Source organism: Pteropus medius, unplaced genomic scaffold (assembly GCF_902729225.1).
Source record: "Pteropus medius unplaced genomic scaffold, Ma_sr-lr_union100, whole genome shotgun sequence".
Classification (NCBI taxonomy): domain Eukaryota; kingdom Metazoa; phylum Chordata; class Mammalia; order Chiroptera; family Pteropodidae; genus Pteropus; species Pteropus medius.
Window position 1 is genome coordinate 9,437,058 of NW_024342467.1, and position 23,747 is coordinate 9,460,804.

General features: G+C 36.1%; 1 protein-coding gene and 1 pseudogene across 1 annotated transcript in view; both read left to right on the forward strand.

The window, feature by feature from the left end:
- ABCB5 (ATP binding cassette subfamily B member 5) overlaps nt 1-23,471 on the forward strand; it is an 83,820-nt gene extending 60,349 nt beyond the window's left edge. The window contains exons 20-27 of the mRNA XM_039862502.1: nt 338-541; nt 3,575-3,675; nt 4,528-4,668; nt 11,178-11,334; nt 12,803-13,000; nt 14,941-15,147; nt 20,585-20,731; nt 21,896-23,471. Of these exons, the coding sequence (XP_039718436.1) occupies nt 338-541; nt 3,575-3,675; nt 4,528-4,668; nt 11,178-11,334; nt 12,803-13,000; nt 14,941-15,147; nt 20,585-20,731; nt 21,896-22,093 (1,353 nt within the window). The 3' untranslated portion in view covers nt 22,094-23,471. The remainder of the gene's footprint in view (nt 1-337; nt 542-3,574; nt 3,676-4,527; nt 4,669-11,177; nt 11,335-12,802; nt 13,001-14,940; nt 15,148-20,584; nt 20,732-21,895) is intronic.
- LOC120602551 (uncharacterized) lies at nt 1,018-1,136 on the forward strand (annotated as a pseudogene).
- Nucleotides 23,472-23,747: the final 276 nt, after the last annotated feature.

Here is a 23,747-nt window from a genome sequence, read left to right on the forward strand (position 1 = left end):
ACATTCTCCACTGAAAGGAACCAAGACTTCTTAGAGACATGACAGATTTCAGGGGTAGGCCTGGAAAATATGTTTGCATCAAAAGTAATGACATATTCAGAGATGATAGGGACATGTCAAAGGACAACAATATCAGACATAAGGTAGAGTACAATGACTCCTTAGTACAGGACATTTTTAAAATATAGGTATTATTTAATCTCTAAGTATAAATGGAAGGTTAAAATCTAAGTATGAATCCTGAAAAAGCCTACCTTGTTTTGCAAAGAACTATAATAACAATTCATGTAAATTTTAAATTAATTGACTTTTTTTTCCAAAATATGTCTGATTATAGGCAACAGGTTCAAGGCTTGGTGTCTTAACACAAAATGTAACTAACATGGGACTGTCAGTTATCATTTCCTTCATCTATGGATGGGAGATGACACTCTTAATTCTGAGTATTGCACCAGTACTTGCTCTGACAGGAATGATTGAAACAGCATCAATGACTGGATTTGCCAACAAGGATAAGCAAGAACTTAAGCATGCTGGAAAGGTAAAATAAAAACTATTATCATAATCACATTCTAAGGGAAAACAATCAGAGCGCCCATCTTTACAATATGTTAACTATTTTTCTTAGGAATCTATAAGTGGTATATATATATTGAAATGCATACAGACCATTTAGGATGAGGTGTAGAGTTGTTATAGCAATAGCGTGCATGATTTAAGGTTCTGGAGTCAAACTGGCTGAACTAGAATTCAGATTCTATCACTAACAAAAGTGTGATATGAGCAAGTTATGTCATTTCTGGGCTTCGGTTTCTTCCTCTGTAAAGTGGGAATAATAATCCACTTATAGATTTTTGTATTACACAAAACTCTTAGCATTGTTGCATACAAAACATTTAGAATAGTATCTGGAAGGCACTAACCACTCAGTGTCAGCCATTATTACTGTTACCACATCATGGGGGAATTTGCTAACATCATATTTCCCCATTTTCTGATTGTCGAATAATTTTCTTAGTCTACGGCCATGCCACCCTGAAAAAGCCCGATCTCATCTGATCTCAGAAGCTTAACAGGGTCGGGTCTGGTTAGTACTTGGATGGGAGACCACCTAGGAAGAACGGGTACTGTAGATGTAAAAAGTAAAAAATAAGGGATTTTAAGCTGACAAGTTCCTTGCAATCTGTGAGGTCAACCAAGGGTTGCCTTGCCTTAAAAAAAAAAAAAAAAATTCTTGGACAATTCTGGGTATTTTATTTTTCAAAATAAAGAGAAAATATAATAGTTACTGAATAAAAAGGAATATACTTTTTTTAAATCGATAGTGCCTAAAACATGGTTTTAGAGAAAAGAACTATTTTTATACTGATCAAAATGAACAATTTATTTAATTACTTGGAAAATGCTTTGACATATTTAAGCTTCTAGGATCATTCATTCTTATAAAAATAATCATTGTATTGAAGGTTTATGGAAACATTTATATCGTAGTATCATAACATCTAAGAATTGAAAGAGATGTCATTTGATTCATTCACTCACCCAAAGTAGGAATCTCTTGTACAACATCCCTGTCAACCTCTCAAGTGTTCATCTATCTTCTACCCACCCTTTACCTCCAACGGCAGGCAGCGCATTGCTTTCTCAGGTTCCCTACAGTTTGTTTGTTTGTTTGTTTGTTTGTTTGTTTGTTTCTCTCTCTCTCTCTTTCTTTCTTTCTTTCTTTTTGTTGTTGTTGTTGTAGTTGCCATAGCCTTCTCCTCTTCTTGGCTTTTATCTTGGTGTAAAGATCCAAAGTCTGTTTCTCATGACAGCCTTTAGGAGGCTGCATCATGTAAACACCTAGTCTTCTCTTGGCCATTCATCCCAGGTCTTTAAGCTCTTCTCACAATATAGTTTCAAAGATCTTTATTATACTGGCAAACATCCTCTGAATATGAAAATGGTTTAATATCACTTATGGTCCTTATCACAGTAACTGCATTACAGTTGACACATTATAAATAGCATGACTATTCATTAAGAGGGATGTCAAGCACATGACTCATTGAAATCTGGTTTGCATGACCCTTGGACCTTTCCACCTTTCTTACACTAGATAAGGATCCTTGGGTCATCTGCTCAGGAGGTACAGACTAAACTTAGCATATATTTGCTTCAGAGTTAGTGAAAGTTGTTTAGCCCTTCCTGTGTGCAAATTATCACAACTTCTAAATTAATGGGGCCTTAAATAATTATTTTACCCATCTTAATTTTTATGTCATGAGCTTTAGCTGTATAGTGCCCTTAGATTTTTCCTTTTTGTATTATTAGAGTAACCTCAGATTCTACAATCAGTAACTCCAATCAAACAGGCAATCTGTGTCATTTTCCAGTAGCTTTAAATCAGTCAATTTACCAAACACCAAAACTTAGAATATGGACCAATAAAACATATTGATCCTTCCTTGGTTGCATGTGTAAATTCTGGCATATCATCAGATGTTTATTTTTCACACTTAAAATGCCCATATTTTTTAAAAGACTATTTTCTAAGGTTCTGTATTGATAGTCTTTTCTCCATTGTGAAAAATGATTACAGACTTTTTATGTTTATTTCTTTTTCTTCTCAAGGTTTTAACATTCTTATCTATTTTCTTTGCATAATATAGAATGTTACAAATTGATAGTTCTTTAAGTTCATTTTGAAATTAATGAGAATTTAGAACTATTCAACATCAAAATTGAGAACAGAATCCAGGTGTTCTGACTGCAGTCTAGAAATCTAGTTCTCTCCTGTAACCCAAGTTCTCCTTCAAATAACACTTGGTGTCCACTTGGGTCTTCCTCTGTCCTATAATCCACTCTGCCATTCTGGAAACAGAATATGAGAGCCGGAAGTTTCTCTTTCAAGTTGACATGTGTTCCCATGTGCAACAAGTCATTCTAGGCCAAAAGTCTCCTCCATTTTGAATCCCATGTGATTACTCCTTTTTTAAAAACTATATAAATATGGAGAAGCATTAATTATATTTGAATTAAATATATTTTTAAGATCACAGACATCAAAATGAGAAACAGCTATAGCTTATCCAGAATTGTATATTCATACCCTATGTTACTTTACTGCAATGTCCCTGAGATTTTTGGTTGCTATTTGCATTTCTGTGCTAGAATAAAATTATTATTTATTTGATTTTCTCTGCTGCCTTCTTGAATTATCTCGTTATTCATAAGACTGTTTCTTTGCATAATTACATATGTACATGATGCTCACTAATGTTTGATTTCTCTGCCTATGGAATCAGTTTACATGAAAATCAGTGAAGAGTTGAAGGGTGCTATATTTAAGTCAGTGGACTAAATCTTTTCTAAAAATTTCAAAGAAATTTTTTTTGAGCCCCTATTATGCTGCAGTGTTATTTTCCAATCTTATATTTGGGAAAGAAAAATGGAAGTTAAGAAAACTCGTTGAGAAAAGTAACTGATTTGATGTACTCAATATGTCCCCTGTGTAAATGACTGAAATTCACGACCAAAAGAAGTTTAACCAATACTAATTTTATTTCTGTATTTTATTGTCCAATTTTATAAGATAGCAACTGAAGCTGTGGAGAACATACGTACTATAGTGTCATTAACAAGAGAAAAAACTTTTGAGCAAAAGTATGAGGAGACGCTTCAGGCTCAGCACAGGTGATTGTGGATTCATACTGACGCCATTAACTATCCCTTGTTTCTGTAAAGGCAGTACTCCTGGATGATTCCGTGGTTTCCCTGCCAATTTATTTGCTCTGGAATCTTTCCTAATAATGGTATATCACAGTTTCTCATATGACTTCACCAAGAGAAGACTAGAAGAGGAATCAAGAATATATGTTTAGGTCATCCCACATTGCTGTGTAAAATTACTTAGTGTGCTCATTTTTTTATTTTCCTGAAACAATACTGAGGAAATAACATTTAAGAAAGACAGTAAGATTGCTAGGCCTTTTATATTGAATCTCTAAAACAGTTCACATTTTAAAACAAATATATACACAATAAATGTGATCATATCTTTTAATTTTAAACTAGCCCTCCTTATCACATTTACTTAAGGGTACTCTTTGTATTACTTTATCAGAGAGATAGCATTGTGCTCTTTTACACTCATGCTTGTGGTTGATACTGACATTTAATTTCCACTATTTATTCTCTTAGTGCAACTTTAGGTTAGAAAATATTTCTAAATACTTCTAAAGCAAGTCTCTTTATCTCTTTTATTAGTTGTCTTTTTACAGACCTTGTCCATTCATTTGAAAGTACATAGAGATAATTTTGTTACACTCAACCATAGAATGTATAGCTATAGAGAAAATAATTATATTTTCTATTTTCTCTCTAATAATTCTCAGTAGTTAAATAAATCACTTTCTCTTTAATTTTTTAAAAAATGTATATCCCCTAAATAACATGTCTAGTCTTCTATAATCATTATTCTACATTTATTAAAATGTTCTTGCTATTCCTCATGCTACATTATTTAGTAAATTTTGTACATTTTAGAAAAACCTTGAAGAAAGCACAGATCATTGGAAGCTGTTATGCATTCAGCCATGCCTTTGTATATTTTGCCTATGCAGTGGGGTTTCGATTTGGAGTCTATTTAATTCAAGCTGGACGAATGACCCCAGAGGGCATGTTCATGTAAGTTGTACAAATACATAAATCTTGTAAATGGGTCAGGTAATTAAGTTAACCAGAAAGATGACTAGTTTATAGACTTTATCATTTAAATCATATCCGTAGGAAAGGCATACTGGGAATTTTTTTAAATTTTTATTTGTTATTAAATATCTGTAAGTATAGTCTAGCTGGTAAAATACTGATACTAATATAATACTGATACTCTGAGTTAATCTCCTAAGTGAATTGCTCCCTGTTTCAGTTTATTAGAATGTGGGAATATAAGGGTAAAATATACTTTCCTGTCATCCATTCCTTTTGGAAGTTGTGAGGCTTCCTGGAACCCCCAAGGTGAAGATGGCTTTATCAAGTGTGACTGTAAATCAGTGAGATTGAGTTCTTTGCTAAGCAAATATTCCAAAAGAAACATATAAAATTAGTGTTTCCTTTCAGAAAAGTCATATTTGGAGTTGATCATGGCATCCCAATGAGGCTGCCTGTTCCCAAAGCATATTTTAGAGCTTCTATTTTGGAATTCTTATGAATAGTTATGAATTTTGGGCCCCTGCCCTCCCTGGAACTCCCTCTCAATGTCTTTGCACTTGCTCTTCCGTCTGCCTGGTATAATCATTCCCCAACTCTGCCAAGCTGCCTCTTTTTCACCATCCAGTCCTCTGCTCCTAAGTCCATTCATCAGAGGGACTTTTGCTATGGCCAAAGTAGTCCCCTTGCCCTTTCTCATCATTTCTACTCTATTACCATATTTTATTTTGTGTAGAGTACTTATCACTATATTAAATTATCTTTTTGTTTCTGTATTTATTGGGTACACAGACTGTAAGCTCAGGGAGGGTGGAGCTTAACCTGTTTTGGTTACTAATATTTCTCTAGAGTCAAAAACAAAAGCTGGGAATGTAGTAGGCACATGATAAACATCCATTGAATCAATCAATCAAAAATAAAGGAAGAAATTTGGACTGCATAATTAGGCAATCCAGTCATTCTTAGAAATGTGCTTCCAGAGTCAGTTTCTCCACATTAGTCCAGTTTTTCACAAATTCTATTTTTCTTCCCTTCTATATCCACACATCTGACATCAGGTGCTTTAGGAGAAGGACTGGGTCTAAATCAAAGACAACCATTTAATATAAAAATAGGATGCTTACAATTGGGAGTCTACTTCTACATATTGAGATTTGTTTAGGTTAAAACTAAGCAAACAATTTTCTTAGTTAAAGAATGATACAATCTCAAAATCATGCTGATTACTATCATGTCTTCAAGTGATACCAGGCAGGATGTTTCTTGAAAAGGCCTTTTAAGACTGCCAACCATTCTGTTTCACATGATAGTCACTATAACAGCAAATCTTGATCAAGTCCTTACTCGGTATTAAGGATTTGTCATGCACTATCTGATTAATCCTCTCACCTACCCTGTGAAATGTTATGATTCCTCTTTTACAGATGGGAAAAATTAGGACTCAAAGAAGTTACTTAACTGGCCCAAAGTCACTTAATCAGCAAGTGGCAGAGCACAGCTTCAAGTTCATGATTCAGTTTGTCAGAAGCTTTGCTTAGTAGACATTAGTATTGTCATTATAATTACTATTATTATTAATTCTGCCAAGACAAACTTTCATAGAATCTTTCTATAAAATTATTATTTTTAAAAAGTCTTGCTTAGTTTTTGAAACATTTGAATATCCAGAGCTGTGCTGATTCTTAACATAAATGGAACAATTTGCTTAATGTTATTTTATGACCCTAAAGTATAAGAGAATCAAAAGGCTCTGACACAAAAATTCCTTCTCCAACTGGCCTACCATACTTCCTAAATTTCTTTTCATTAACTCATTTAAAAAGGTCATTTCTGAAGACATAGCATTTTAGCTGTCAGAACATATGTAGGATATTAACATAAAAGCAATGATTAATGAAGAGTATCACATTGGTGTTTCTCAGTGCCCTGAAGGAAGTAAGAAACAGGGAGCTATCTGAGCTAGAGCTACTGGTATCACTTTTTATTTGAGTTTTATTCAACCAGACTACAGACAAAGTAAGGATACTCATACTTTTATAGTATGGACTAAGGAGAGAGTCTCTGGGAAGTATGGGTACAGGGCATGCGAAATGCGAATAGATGAGATTTGTCTTCAACACCAAAGTCTTCTTAGAGACCCAGGGTGGCCCCCAACTACCATGAATATGTCACAAGTGTCCCTTTAGACATACTAAATTATACCTTTCTTAGAAGACTCTGTGCCTTCCAGAATCTAGGGTGACAAACAGCTTTCTATCTAATCAACTGACTGAATGGAAGAGGTTTACAAAGAAACCCCCCCCACACACACACTAAAATCCTCCTTAGGTAAAAAGAACTTTGTGTCATTCTCTAAATCAATGGTTTCCTAACTCACAAGACAAGGAGCTATTTAAAAATGCAAATACCCAGAGCTTACTCCACAAATTTAATTTGCAGATTTATACATACGGTATAGGACCAGGAATCTACATTTTACCAAACATCCCAGATTATTCTGAGGCACAGGATCTAAGGATCACTCTTTAAGAAATATGAGCACAGGAACTAGATCCCAGGCTGCTCTCCATAGTTGCCTAAAACCTTAGGGTTTTCTTTTGGCCACTACCAGAAACCTCCTAGAATTACATAAAAATTAGGAATACATATTTTAGTTTATTGTTAAAAATAAAGCTGTCTTATTCACCTTGTCAAATGTGATGTATTTTCATGATTTATAGCTATAGGGATGGGTAAACAGTCTCTCTTTCAGAAATGACAGTGCTTTAGAAAGGGAGATGCAAACAGAGACTCACAGACATGAACAATAGACTAGTGGTTACCAGAGGATGGGGAGAAAGGGGGAAGGTAGATGGATAAAAGGGGTCAAAGATGTGGTGACAGAAAGAAACCTAACTACAATGCAATATAAATATGCCTTACTGTTGAATTGTACCCCTGAAACTTACTGGGTTTTGTTAACCAATGTCTCAATAATAATAATAATAATAATAATAATAATAATAATATGCACAAAGGGAGTTTTTTAACAGTAGAATCCCTTGATGTGCTCATAATATTAGTTTATCAGCATAGCTACTATCAGCCTTAGCTTTTTCCTCTAAAAAAAAGAAAGCAACATACGCTTACGGTAAAAGCTGTCTCCATCCATCTCTATTATTGTAGAAGTGTCTCTAAAATGAGCTTTTTATAAAAGGTGATAATAACATTTCACTCTGCTGCCTTTCAGGGAATGATTTAGAAAATCTTTTGTTTGGGTTCTCATACATATACGTATAGTAAAACTCTCCCCCTCTGCCTCTGTTAGCCCTGGCAACACTTTTGATTCACTTCACTATAAAAGTGCAGACTTTGAGAAATACAGAATAATTTTCTCCTGTCTGATTTTTAATAACTTTAGGTTAGTTTCTAGCTGACTTGTCTTCTGCAGTATAGTCCAGAAACCATTAGTGACCAGCAGAGGTTTCTGTAACTCTCCACACCCTGACTTCAGAACTTTCTTCTTTTTCTCTGTTTCTTCCTCCTTTGCTACACATATTAGCAGGAAGCTAAGTAGATGACATGGCTACGAAAGCATCAAGGCATGACAGCCTTCGGTACAATGATAACAAAAGTCACAGCTTTGAAAATCATCTGAGCGGCAGAGTCAGGCAGCTCATGTCAGGCAGCTTAGTCCTCCAAAATCCAAGCGTAGTTCTTGATGGAACTTGTATAAGACTTTGAATGTTCAGTGTGATTACTGGTCAAATAGCAATATAGGCAGGTTTTCAATGAATATTGATAGTCGGTTGATAGCTTGAAATAATAAGGGACAGAAAGAAGCAAAGTAGACCTCTACCACTATCTTAATCTGGTAGGATCTTTTTTGTGTTGTTCCTAGCGAAAGGATCTTTTTAAAAATCCCAATTTTATTTCAGCAGCAATGATAAGCAAAGGGATTCCCCCATTGCTGGGATGTGATTGAAAGCATCAGTATAGTGAAGATGCAGTGACAATGGCCCCATGAACCTATGGAAAAGCCCTAAAACTAGAGAAGAGGCCTAGCATCTGCAAATCCTTCCCAGACCTGTTCCTACTCAATATTCTCCTCCCTCAGCCCATCAACGCAAAGATTTTTGCTATAAATTCAGCATAGTAGTATAAATCCAAAAAAGGATAAAGTATAGATAAGAGTTCTTCTCCCATGCACAATTTAAGCTTACAAAGGTTATAGAAGTTAAATTTTAGGTTTTTTTAATTCCTATTTTACATACTTATGCTTCGAGAGTTGTGCAATACGAAAATCATTTCTGAACTGTGGAATGTTACTTGTAATCTTATTTATAGGCATGAAGGGGGTATATAAACAATTATTATAGATTAATACTTAAACAAATGTGTTATTTGTGACTTTAAAACATTTGTCATTATAGTAAATCATTCCTTTTGTATATCCCAAATAGGTGAAATTCCCAAGACAAACAATGGCATAGGAAGTTCAGTTCAAATGCCTTCAGGAGTCTGGACCAGATTTGAAGGATCTGGCGTAACTCTATCATGGAGCTACAGCACTTGTTGTTGTGCAATAAATGCTTTTTGAGTGGCAGTGAATTACAGTGAAGTTCATTCTAGCTAATTAAGCCAGACCGTTAGAACAGATTGTGTAGCCAACGAGCAGACTAGCCTTGGCCAATCTTTATACAGAAGCCACCTGGGGGAAAAAATATAAAGGAAATTAATGTCCCTGGCTCAATCTCCAGATAGTCCCATCATCACAAAGTTTGGTTCCTCAATATAATCCTCATCAACGTCAACCCCCTCCCACCTATCATTCCCTTAACACATACGCAGTAAAGACAGCACTGGGGCTTTTAACTGGTACTCTCCCTCCTCTGTTGAAACTTTTCTTCTTGCTCTACTGTGCATCCATTGGGTCATGTACCTCTCAAAAACACGCAAGTTCTAAATGGAAGGCCCTTCTCCCTTGCTCGGTAAATTTCCATTTTAAGAGCAACCTAACAAAGATAGCATCCTCGGCTAATTTATGCGTAATGCTTAATCGACTTTTAATGGTGCAAATTTTAGGACAGGTCGATGTTTTGGCTCATCTCAAATTCGAGGACGGAAGTATTTTCTCAATTGTTCTGAAAAGTCTCTGTCTGTGTAGGACTAGAATCCAGGTCCCCCAACTTACAATCCAGCTCTTCCCATCACCTCACTTGCTGACTCTTGGATTAGACTGAGGCTTAAGTCTAATTCAGTTCGATTTTTTTCTTACATTTAAAAAAAATTAAAAAAACCCCTTTGATGTGTTACCTAAACTCAATAATCACTTCTGATATTTGTAGCTATGTATTAAGTAAGTATTTTGAATGGCATTTTGAGCCTTAAACCATTTCTGTAAATCTTACTACTAAAAATGCTTTGACATCACAGAACTAGTGGCTACAAAAATTTTAGCATCCAGCATCCCGGGAAACCAGTTGTTTTTATATTTTATACTGTGTTTGATCTTTGTAAAGACAAGATTCGGGATCTGAGGTCTGGGTCACTGAAGACATTGCAACATCATTCACCCCTTGGTAGCTACCATCCCCGGAGACATTCATAAGGGGCCCACATGTTTACCTTGCTGTGATCCAGCAGAGCAGACAATCCTTTTGCTGACTAATGTTTAAATATTGCCAGTGAAACTTGTCCAGTCTTAGCTGAATTATACCTTTAGCTCTGCTGAGATGCATTATTTTTCATTTAGTAAGATGTTTTCATGTCTAAAGTGAAAAAGAAAACAAGAATAATATGTAAACATGGCCATGTGATATGCCACATTCCTGTGAATATTCTGTATGCTTCCAAATATCATTTGCATACATACCATTTAATAATTAACATGGTTTGAAACTGAGAGTGTAATCTATAGCAAATCTAAAAGATCAAAGTTCTTCTTCCAGTCTTGCTAAGGTGTATTTTAGTCAGATTTTATTTTGAGGACATTAGTAAAGTATAGTCTCCATGCTTTGCTCTCTTTAAATCATGTTGCACTTCAATAAGATAACCAATCATCTGGCATCAATTATCTGTCCCAACTGTATTACAGTATATGAAAAAAAATTCATATCTACTGTATAAATTCAGATCTCACCACTGGAGACTCATTCTTCCTATTGTCAATTGAATTATTTCTCAAATCTCCAAGCAACTTAGCCTTATATTAAGGTGGCTAAGAAGTTTTATGTTCACTAGTTAGGGGCTTTGATCTGTGTCTTTAATTGGGGAAGAAATTTTAAAGATTACCCAAGCTTCAAAGGTTATTTTGGTGTACAGAGCAAGAGATAATCACTGTGTGGTAGAAAATTTCAAAAGAGATATCATTGTTGGGCCTTCAGTATTAACGGTGTCTTCTAGATCAAAAGATAATATTTCTGTGCCTGCCTTTTTTTTTTCTTCTTTTAAAGCTCCGATGTTTGAAATGGGCCTAACTAAGATGTAAATGTTTCATCTTTTGATAGAGTTTTTACTGCAATTGCATATGGAGCTATGGCCATTGGAGAAACACTTGCTTTGGCACCTGAATATTCAAGAGCCAAATCTGGGGCTGCACATCTGTTTGCTTTGTTGGAAAAGAAACCAACTATAGATAGCTGTAGTAAAGAAGGGAAAAAACCAGTAAGCACAACTATATTTTTAAATATCTACTTATTGCTAATTGTCCATATGCATGCTCTCTAGAGACTTAAAGGAAGGCATTATTTGATAACTTTGCAAAAAAAAAAGTGCTATAAGGAATTAAAAGCTTGTATAAAATAATTGTAATGGCTACTAAGGGAGAAAGGGGGTCTTATCTGAATTAAATTTCACCTCTACCACTAAAATACACATATGTTATATTAAACAATATATACTTCTAGTTTATTTGCCTAGTGCCATGAGAATATTCTTGAACAAAGGATTTACATATTTAATTTTATTTAGACAGCGAACGTTTTAGTTTTGGATGAAGATGTGCATTAAGGTTTATTTGTTTGTTTCTGTGATAATATATACAAAGTAAATAATGCCCTGTAGCTTCAGACACCATTTTTCATGGGAAATATATCTGCAAACAGAAGAGAAAAAGCGAGAACTATATTTATTAAATTTACACACAAATACACACATATGCATGCACATATTTAGCCACGAACTCTAAAAGACTGTTAAACAATAGGGATACTGTATAATTTCAAAACAAGCCTCTCTATAGTAGTCTTATACATTAAAAATATATTCAATTTTAAGACTTCTAGATATTTTAAATTTAAAATTAAGAATAGCTATTAGGTATATACTTAAAAGAAATTTTTCATTTAAAATTATTTTCCTCAAGAATTTTAACTATCTATGACAGCTTAAAATAGTACATTATCACTAGAGCTACCTAATTATTAAAAGGAATGCTGGTTGTTAGTGACAGTAATTAAAAAATCTGAAAATTCTCAAAATAGAATGTTCAGAGATACATTATAGTCAAAATAAGATTTCATACTTGTCTTTTGGAAAGTAAAAAGATTAGGAAACTTTTTTTTATTCCTAGGATTTAGATGTATAATAATAATACCACTCTTATTTCTTTGTAAACATTACAATACAGGGATCGAGTGTCTCATTGATAAATGTCTTCACAGAACTATATACATGGCATAGACTTTAGAAATGCTTCTTATAAAGACTATAAAACTGTAAAACATGGTCCAACTTATAAAAATAACATACATACAGTTTATTAAGGACACTAGCTATTCTGAATTAAGCAATAAAAGTCTGTAAAGCACAAACTAAATTTTTTAAAAAGATATTTTTATTTAAAGCAGCTTGTCAAACAGCTAATCTGAAGATTGGACTGTGTCTGAGCAGCGAAGCTGAAGGAAACCAGTGTTTTTAAACAACTTTGTGAAGTCCAGTAGTGAAGACAGCAAAAAGTACAGATATAAAAACCTAAACAAAAGAGACAGAAACCTATGTGCAGTCAGCAGCTCTAAGACAGGAATACGGTGTTTAAAATTAAAATGGTTGTACACAATTTTCAGTTAAGTGCTCAGCCAATGTTCTATAATGTGTTACAATCCTTCTAAACGCTGCCAACTTTCTTTCACAGGACACGTGTGAAGGGAATATAGAGTTTCGAGAAGTGTCTTTCTTCTATCCATGTCGCCCAGATGTTCTCATCCTTCGTGGCTTATCCCTGAGTATTGAGAAAGGGAAGACAGTAGCATTTGTTGGGAGCAGCGGCTGTGGGAAAAGCACTTCTGTCCAACTTCTACAGAGATTTTATGACCCCATGAAAGGACAAGTAGTAAGACCGAATTTAAATGCAACTTATCTGGGGGTTAGTGGTGCTATTCTTAAACATTCTCTTGGGCTTAAGTATCCTTACCGGTTTGGGTGGGGCAAACAGTACAGTAGTTAAAAGGGAAAAAAAAAAAAAAGAGAGAGAAAGAAAAAAATTGTACCTTAACTAAGAGGACAAACAAACTAATAACAGAAATAATATACAGGCACACAGTATAATATATATGACTTACTGTTGAATTTGTACACGTGAAACTTGGATTTTGTTAATGTCACCATAATAAAAAAATAATTAATTAAAAAATAAAGTATAAAATAAAATAAAAGGAAATAATGGAGGCTAAATACAAAGACCCAAAGATTCTTCAACCATATGGCAGTAGAAATTTTGATCTTAAAAGCCATGGAATTCTTTTAAAATATAGGCCACATCCAGGCTCTTTCTTTATTCTGTTCTGTTGAAGACAGAGATAGCTTCCTCTGCCTCCCCGGTTCAGGCTTTCTGCTGTTCCCACTGGCCATCTTCACCTCCCCCTCCCCAGTTCTCAAAACCTTATGCATGATTAGGACTTACCTGAATCAGCTCTATTAAGTCCTGCATTCTGATCTCCAAAAAATGCAACCTCTTCCTCCTTTGAACTCCAAGGACTGTTTTTCTCACCTGGTACTTTTCTTACTCTACCTTATATTCAGGTTGTCAGTTACCCTAGCCACCACCACATCACCCACATACGCAAATACAACTTCCTGTTCCGCCTCTTCCTCCCCGCCCCCGAAGAAAACTATAAGCCTCTGAAAGTCAAAGGCTGTCATATTAGTCCTTCTTTTCCTGTAATTTACAGTCTTTTCTCCATCACAGATTTGCAGTGACTATTCGCAAAACGGAAGGGTCCAAAATGGCTGGCTTCCTTGTTACAAATAACAGAATCAACAATGAGTGCCAACATTAGGTAACACTCATCTGTTAGCACATAGCATATGACACCCCCTTTTTTAAACCCTCCAGTGGCTTCTTACGGCAGTTAGAATAAACCATAGTTTATACCATTAGTCAGGGTCCTTCATGATCTGGCACCACCTCTCTCTCCAGACTCCTCTCCCGGCACCACCCCCTCATGACTGTGCACTGCGTCAGTCTCACTGGCTTCTTTATGTTCTTTAAACACCCTTTTAGGCCTTTGTTCTCGCTGTTGCCCTGGTTGGAATGTTCTCACTCTAACTTCTTTGGTGGCTCCTTCTCATCATCTATATCGCAATCTAAATACTACTTCCTTAGGTAGGGCTTTTTACTTAACTCTCTAGAAATAATGTTTCCACCCACCCCCTTCCTTCATCCTCACATCCTCAGTCACTCTCTACCCCATTATCCTGTCTTCATGACACTTTCTTTATCTGAGTTTATTGAGTTCTTTGTTAGCATGTGTGTTGCCTGCCTCTCTCCATGAATGTTGTCTTGTTTGCCACTATTTCTATGGTGCCTAAAGACCCCCCTCATGTAGTAGGTTTAATGTTGCTTTATGTCCATGTAAATAAATATGGCTTTGTGCAAAATGGCATATTTCTGCGTGTAGACTACTATATCAGTCTATACCTACCCTCTTTCTGGGCTGTAATAAAGTGGGGTCCTGCTACAGTAGAGGCTGGTCATTTTCCATCTAACTTCAGTACAGAGTAGCAGGCTTTACTCCAAACGCCAGGCAGGTCTCTAGAGTATATGGCCATTCTTAGAAACATCAGGTAAGTTTAAGAGTTGGCATTTTTGTCAGTTACATGCCATCCACTTCTATACAACATATGATTTATGAGCCTTTCTTAGGTAACATTATACTACTAAATAGCTCGAATGCCTAACCTTCTCGTTATGATTTGTATATGTTTGAGTACCGTGAACTGTAACTTGAAACAGTGATCTTCACATACCATTCTCCATTCTGCTTTTGGCAGCTATTTGATGGTGTGGATGTAAAGGAATTGAACGTACAATGGCTCCGTTCCCAAATAGCAATCGTTTCTCAAGAGCCTGTGCTCTTCAACTGTAGCATTGCTGAGAACATCGCCTATGGTGATAACAGCCGTGTTGTGCTCTTAGATGAGATAAAAGAAGTAGCAAATGCAGCAAATATCCATTCTTTTATTGAGAGTCTCCCTGAGGTAAGAAAATATCTGAAATCTTGAACTACAAAGCTGCCAAGTAAGCCTAAGTAGTTTACTGGGCCTAAGTGTTTGTTTTTCGTGCTCCTTGGATTATACAATTTATTTATTGCCAGCACGTAATGTATAGTCAGATGTAAAAAGCAAAGTTTGAGATTTTTGTGTGACCATTTTTTCCAAAACCAAACTATATTAATATAAACTGAATTAATTTTCATATTTTGATTCTTCACCTTCTACCCATTTACACTCTATTCCTGTCTACACCACCATCATCCTCCTCTGGACCACTCCAGTAGCCTCTCGATCTGTCTTCGTGCTTCTAGTCTTGCCCCTTTATAATTCTTTTTCCTCACAGCAACTAGAGGAATTCTTTAAAAACATAATTTAAAACATATCCTTCCTGGCTAAAAACTTCCTAATGGCATCCCATTGCACTTAGAATAAAGTGCAGGGGGCTGGCAAGGCCTTCTGCGATCTGGCCCTGCTTGTCTATCCACATCTTTTTCACCTTGTGCTTACTCTGCTGCCGCCATGCTGGCCGCTTGTCTTTCTCATGAGCATGCCAAGTTCTTCCCCACCTCAGGACATTAACACTTAATGTTTCTTCAGCGGGGCCGTCCTTTCTTCTGGCTCTTTGCAGAACTTCCAAGGTCTTTCAAACGTCACCTTTGCAGAGGCTTTTCTGGCCACCTATTTAAAAGAGTCCCCACCACTCCTACCACCTATCACATAGCCGTCAGGGTGCTTATCACAGTCTAAAATTACTCTGAGTGCTTATTGACCTGTTTAACGTCTCCTCGCCCCACTAGACTGTTAGGTCTTTGCCTGCCATTTCTGTCACCTCTCTGTATTGGCTGTGACAGCTGACACAAAATCTCAGAAAACGTAAACATCTTGGCTAGCCATAGAGAAGAATTTAGTATAGCAGGCATTGATACAAATCCAGAAGTAGCACACAGGAGTGGGTAATTGTAATTTAAAGTGTTTGTAATTTCTGAAGGTTTAACCTACACACACAAATAAAATAAAAGTATAAATACCTACTTTTAATGAAAAACAAATTTTTATAATTTTTAGCTCACTTTAAAAAGAAATACCAAAGTTTAATAACTGTTACATCGAACAACAAATCTAGTGCCCTGTTCTCTGGGGAAAGGATAATGGTTAGCACACTCTCTTTTATACTACTGTACCTTCCCTCAGATGGTGCCTAAATGGTGCCTATAATTAGAAACAGACCATTAATACAATTTTCCTTACTCTTGAAGGTTCTGCAGTAGTAACTATAATAGAAAGATTAACATTTTTTATAAATATTGTGACCCTGTGAGTGTCTTTCAGTGGTGATTCTCTTTTTTAACCAAAGAACTGACTGCATTGTTAATTCATGGTCAGATTATTATCCACATAACTCTGATAGTTTTTTCTTTATGTATGGTAAAATGCCATCCACTTTCTATTTGTATCATTTTTCTTTTATTCTTAAATTGTTTGTCTTTCATTCTTTTGATTGTACTATTTCTTAAATTTACCCCAAACTACATACTGCAGAGATTTAGTGTGCTAATTTTTTACAATAAACTTTGAGAACCAAGATGACGTTATTTCCTGAAAGAAAGAATAGCTTCCAGTTCAAGATGGTGAGTAGGAAGATCCTGAATTCACCTCCTCCCATGGACACATTGAGTCTACAGCTACATATGGAACAATTTCCTCTTTAACAAACCTAAAGCTGGATGACTTACACGTTGGGCAAATGAGAAGAAAACCACATCACAGTGGATAGGAGAGGGTGGGACACAGTCTTACCTAAACCCTACCCCCAGTGCAGTGACTCACAACCTGGAGGAAATTCAAAACCCAGAGCTTCTCTTCAAGGAGTAAAGGTTCAAACTCCACATCAGGCACCTCAACTTTTCGTACCTGCACCTGAGAGATGAGCCCCCCAAAATAAAGCTAACTTTGAAAACCACCATGTCTGGAGACCCATAAGATTGTACCTCATGGGTTTATGTCTGGACCCATGACTCATGTCTGGAGACCCATAAGATTGTAGCTAGCTGTGAGAAAGCTCTGAAAGGGCTGTGTGCTCAGACTTACCTGCTACAGGGCCAGCTCAGAGGCATGCAGCCCCCATTCCAATCTCCAAAAGGTGTCAAACTCCATGCCCTCCTCTCTCACACACACACAAATTTTGTATGTTTGGTGCAAATTTGTTTGGTGGCCAAAATACTGTGAGGCTAAATGCAGTCTTTATTAACCCTATTTGGAATGAATAATCAAATATTTCTGCACAGATATTCATGTATTTGATTACCAATTGCTTCCCCAGTCCCTTCTGGGGGTTTTAAATAATATATATACATCATATGTTAAATATATGTAATATATAGCACATACAAATTACAGTATATTTTCTTATAAAGTAAAAAAAAAGAAAGAAAGAAAAGAAAGAAATTCTTAAACAGATATAGCCCTGAGGGTTTCAAATAAGAGATTGTGGACCTGTCTGGCAATTCAAACCAGGAGAGTGAATAGCAAGGAGTCAATTTGGAGTGTGCTAGGTAATACATCTGTGGTATATGTCATAGAGATGATCTGCAGGCGTTTGGAAATATCGGCCTGGGATATGAGAGAGGAGTTGAAGCAACACCATCTGGGTCTTGAGGCTCCTCTGAGAAACAGACCAGATGTAGATGTTACCTAGTCTCCATAATATCACACAGTGGCAGCTCTCAGACAAGCCACATCATGGTTTCTCAAATAGAACTTCAACCACTGGAACCATCCTGCAACTCCTCCCCAGGGCCCATGGGATTTTCCAGAATGCAGTTGGTTTAGTTAGACTCTTTCTGATGTTCCCTCCAGGACCCAATTGGCTTTTTGGCCCAGGTTCATATCGAGAAGCCATGCCCCTTGAGAGGCTCATAAAACAGGTGATTTCAGCATACTTACCATCCCACTGTTTGCAGAAAATTGATTTAGATTTTCAGTTTATTTATGTATTTTTAATTAAATTTATTGGGGTAACATGGGTTAATAAAATTATATAGCTTTCAACTGTACAATTCCATAACATTTCATCTGTATATTGCATTGTGCATTTACCACCCAAAATCAAATCTCCTTCCATCATTATATATTTGACCCTTTTTACCTTTATCTATCCCGCCTTCCCTCTGATAACCACTAAACTGTTGTCCATGTCCATTGAGTCTCTGTCTTTTTTGTGTGTCGCTTTCAGTTTTCTATCCCACATATAAGTGAAATCACATGGTTCTCAACTTTTTCTGCCTTACCCATTTTACTTAGCATGATTATCTCAAGATCCATCCACGTTGTCGCAAATGGCAGTATTTTATCCCTTATGGCTGAGTAATATTCTATTGTATATATGCACTACATCTTCTTTAGCCAGTCATCTGTCGAAGGACACATTAGTTATTTCCACGTCTTGGCCACTGTGAATAATGCTGCAATGAACTTTGGGGTGCATATATCTTTACGAATAAATGTTTTCAAATTTGGGGATTAGATACTCAAAAAAGGGATTGCTAGGTCATATAGTAATTCTATTCTTAATTTTTTGAGGAACCTCCATACTGTTTTCCATAGTGGCTATACCAATTTACTTTTCCACCAGCAGTATAGGAGGGTTCCTTTTGTCTCCACAACCTCTCCAACATTTATTATTTGTCTTGTTGATAATAGCCATTCTTATAGGTGAGGTGGTATCTCATTGTGGTTTTGATTTGCGTTACCCTAAATTTTCAGTTTAAACAGGAAATTCATTAAAAAAGAACAACCTTCAGTTAAAGTATCTGAAAATGTTTTTAAATTGCTATTGAGACAATGTATATACCCACATTTATAATCTATTCTGCTTAATGAGGCAAAAACATCTGAATTTGATTTTCATCTAATTCATTCTTGAGACTTACATTCCTGTAATCCAGAGGCGGCCGAGAAATGCAAAGTGATTTATAAGCTAGTACTGTATTTTCTTCAGCTACATAGAAGAATCCACGTACAATTTAAGCTAGACTGAGAAAGAGCTACAAGTAGCCCATTATCATACCTACCCAGTCCTCTCTGTTTTTAGTTTAAGATTGGATTCTCTCATTTTGATGGGAACTTTGCAGTATGTGGAAATGAATGACATAGTTTTATCTGCTTATCCTACCCTGTGATTCTAAATTTAATAAAATGCATTTTAGGAGGAAGGGGCCCAGCCTCCCAGTAGTCACAGAGGAGATAACTGAAGTCTGTTTTCTTTTTAGAGCATTCACTTTAGAAAAGACACTTTTACTGGGCTTTAGTAATTATTCAGATACCCACTGTTTTATACAAAGCAAGCAACTGTGCATTTTAAATTGAAAAATGAACTTTCAATGAAGTAGACACATTTGTCATAAGGGTATGTCACAAGCTCTCTCAATACTCTGCCTAAATGGCTCCTCCTGAAGGCAGTCGGATATGGAGGAAAAGGCAATTCATTCAGTCTTCTCTAGGGTACTAAGACAAATGAACAGCATATAGTCACATGCTGCATCTTCTACAAGATCCACCTTTAGAAGGCTGTACACTTGGACTTGCTTTCCAGTGGAACTGATCCATCCACACATTCTTGTCTGGGTACCAATGGCATGTATTTGTTAGACAACTGGCAAGGGCGACTCAAAAGCAGTGTGAAACTTTGGAGGGAAGCAGAATCAATGGGACAATCTAGAAAGAAAGCAGAAGCCTCTTTGCACTAACTGAAATGACTAATTGTGATGTAGCGGACTGCGAAGGCTACAGGATATGAGACATTTCCTTTATCCTTCTGTGGAGGGAGAAACTGGAGAAGGAGTGGTTAGTAAGTAGGAGAGCTGTGGGAACATTGTGAAGTACTAAATGTCACTCTTATTGCCTGAAAAGCTGAACAGACTATCTCAGGATGCCAGCCTAACTTATTGCCAGGAAGACATTTGCACCACTGAGAACAGCAACCTGGCATCTGGAGAGATGTGCTCGTAGAGATTTAGCAAGAGCTAGAGTGAAGGAACCCAATGTTTAGATATTTTAAATCATTTTGACCTGAAAATGGAAGATAATGTAATTTAATGGAAAAAGATTTGTGTTTACTTGGAACTTTTTTTTTTTTTTTACCAATAATTTTTTTCTTATGCTTTAATTCAAACAATTCCTTTGTAGGAGCAAAATGGCAAAGGTCTGTGTGTGTGATCAGATTAGATATGTAAATGAGATGTTAGTGTTTACTGCTGGTTTAGCATTTATTTCAACAAAGCACAAGAATAGATTTCGGCATTTGTTGGGACACAAATTTTCCGGAGTAGCAAAATTTGAAATATTTAGATGGTTCTCGCCCACAGTTGCCATGCTAATTTAAATAACCAAGCCTTGCTTTCTTAATTGCATGTTCCTGTAATAGAAATACAACACACAAGTTGGACTGAAAGGAACACAGCTTTCTGGCGGCCAAAAACAAAGACTAGCTATTGCAAGGGCTCTTCTCCGAAAACCAAAAATTTTATTGCTGGATGAGGCCACTTCAGCTCTTGATAATGAGAGCGAAAAGGTAATATCTTCTTCTTTTATCTCAGAATATAATTTGAAATATGAGAGTGGAGCACCATGGAAGAAATAAAGGTCAGTTTAGAGAAAGAAAGATCTGGGGAGAATTGTAGTCCTCAAGTCACCAGTTGTAATTAAGGTTTTGGCTTTTAACAAAGGGTAGAGGCTAGTAGGGAGGTGGGAGAGAGTTGGGACACAGGGCATCTCATGTTCTAGAAGGTTTTTTCTCTTGAATTTGTCTCATTATCAAAAAAAGGCCCAATACCTGAAAAGTTTCTCCACTTAAGGAAAAAGCCTGAGAAAAATAACTTTCCTATTTTATTATTATTCCAGTGATGCCAAACAAATTAATAAGGCAATGTACATGTGTAACAGAGTGGTCTGCACTGCAGTGTCAGAGCCTGCTAGTTACTCCACTTTCTACAGACTGTTACCTTAATTTCAGAGGGAAACAAAGAAGCAAACACACTTGTGACAACAGACCTACACTGCAAACTCCTTCAGATGTTTTAACTTTGCTAGATCCTTGTCCCCTAGTAGTTTTTTACCCCTAGTAGGCACTTATTTGTTAAATCAACATTGGTTAAATAAATGATAATTATTAATATTTATCAAGCGTTTATTATATGCTGTTATCTCAGTCCTCACAACAACTTGATGAATTAGGTTATTTTATTATGCTCATTTTATAGATTAGCATACTAAGGCTTAGAAAACTTAAGCAACTTCCCTGAATTCTAATAGCTGGTGTCTGACATAAGAGTTCATGTGGTTAACTCTCACTTGATTGCTGTTTTAGATGATTATCATTTTCAATTTCTAAGAAAAAAGTATATTATGAAAGAAAAAAATTTTGGGGGGGGGATTCAGACATCTGGGCTGTAATCCTGGGTTCGTCAGTCTGTAGCGGTATGACCTTCGTCAAATGACCTAGACTTTTCAAATCTCAGTTTACTCATTAGAAAAATGAAAATAACCCAACTTTTGGGGGTTATTGCAAAGATTTAAATGAGATATCCATTACTGGAACATTTTATATACTCAGCAAATATCGGTTTTCACCCTGCGCTCTCGTTTCTTCTATACATATGTTTAACGTCACTGTAGCTGAGATGCCGTTTCAGTCATCTAACCTGAGCTAATGATCACAGGTCCTTCTCTCTTCCAGGTGGTTCAGCATGCCCTTAATACGGCCAGAAAGGGGAGGACGTGCCTAGTGGTTGCTCACAGACTCTCCACTATACAGAATGCAGATTTGATAGTGGTTCTGCACAATGGAAAAATAAAGGAATGGGGAACTCATCAAGAGCTCCTGAGAAATCGAAACGTATATTTTAAATTAGTAAATGCACAGTCAGTGCAGTGATGCTGTTAGCACACATTTTGATCTCTGTGTAATGCAAGGAAAGAGTACTTAGTAATTATTTGGCATGCTTTGTTCTCTTTTATTGCATGATCGATATCTAGGCTCATGCTATTCAAGTACAGACATGTTCTGTTTACACACCACGTTCCCTTCAGATTTTTAAAAGAAAACAGAAGTTTTCTAGAACTCGTGAGAAAATGCATCTATTCCTTACTTTATAAAAATATTCTAGCACATTTGCTTGTAAAGCAATTTTCTGCAAAATGAATCTATTTCCCCATCAACTTGTGCTGTAAAATTGGAAATATGTTCCCAGAGGGAAAAGTTAGTTAACTAAGTTGAAAGATTTTAGCAAAGAGAAAGTAAGATGTAGTTGGGCCTTACAGGAAGAGAGATTTTAATTTGGAACTTCCAGCATTTTGTAGCACATATTAGAGTCCTTTGAGCTAGTCCTTTGCTCCAGGCCTCAGGAATTTCTCTCATAATATCTTTCTCAGTTTCTCTCTCAATGGACATACACTGTTTCCCAAAATTATATTATGTCCTTTTGTTAGGGAGATAGGATTACAATGCAAAATTTTTGACAAATTAGGTAGTTATCTTCCACTTTACCAGTAAATGAAATTTCTCACATGCTCTTTCCTGAAAATTCCATTATTCTGAGCTTTGGGTTTCGCGGGATAAATCACAGTCCTACCAATGTACGAACATTTATTTACCTAAAATAAGAGCTCTTTTGTTATGGGTGAAAAATCAGAAATGCCTTTATTATTATTCAATCAAGTAATTTGTTTAAATTTTATATGTACCTTATTTTATATAATATATGTATGATTTAAAAGTTCTGTGTAAATAACAATATTAGTAAACCGAGTTATGCTTTCCATTTATCTAAATATACAATTTCATCTGGTGATTTTATTTCTATTCTTAATTGTATTTTCTTTCATTTACAGTGACATTTACAGCCAGCCTCTAAACTATGCTCTGCCAGTAATCTAAAATCTTGTGAAAAAAATTAAAACCACTGTGTATTATGCCCTCTCTTTTTTAAAAAATGCAAAACAAATTAGGATTGGCAGTTTGAGAACCAGATGTATTATTTAGAAGCATTAGCACTGAAACCTTAGTGGCCACTTTGCTGTGCATGGATATGGAACTCTTGGTGATTTCTCTTCCCATAGTAGGTGGGCAGAAGGAAAAGAGCAGTGTGAGATGGATGCGTTTAAAGCCTCAGAGCAGGAGAACCTCAGCCTCCATTTCTGTAATCCCTCCTAAATTAGCAAATGCCTGCAGTACCCATCTTCCCCTTGAACCTATCAACGGCAATCCAGTGGTCACACCTACAGATGTCAGCAAAACACTCTCCTTCCTAATTAATAGCCCTAGCTAATTTTATTAGCATTATATTTCAAAAGATTTTAAAGAATGCTCCACAGGCAGCATTTTCTTAAAGTGGCCGCGTTCACTGGAATAAGCAAATATTCTAAGCACTGGGGTCCCAAACAGTTTTCAAGGATCTGTGGGGTTATCAGCTGATGAAGGCAGAACATAAGTAGAGGCCAGCTGCTTTCTAGGGATTGCCACAATTTAAAAGTTTAAATGGTTGTACTGTTCTTAAAATAGTTTTAAATATATTATAATTAAAACACTG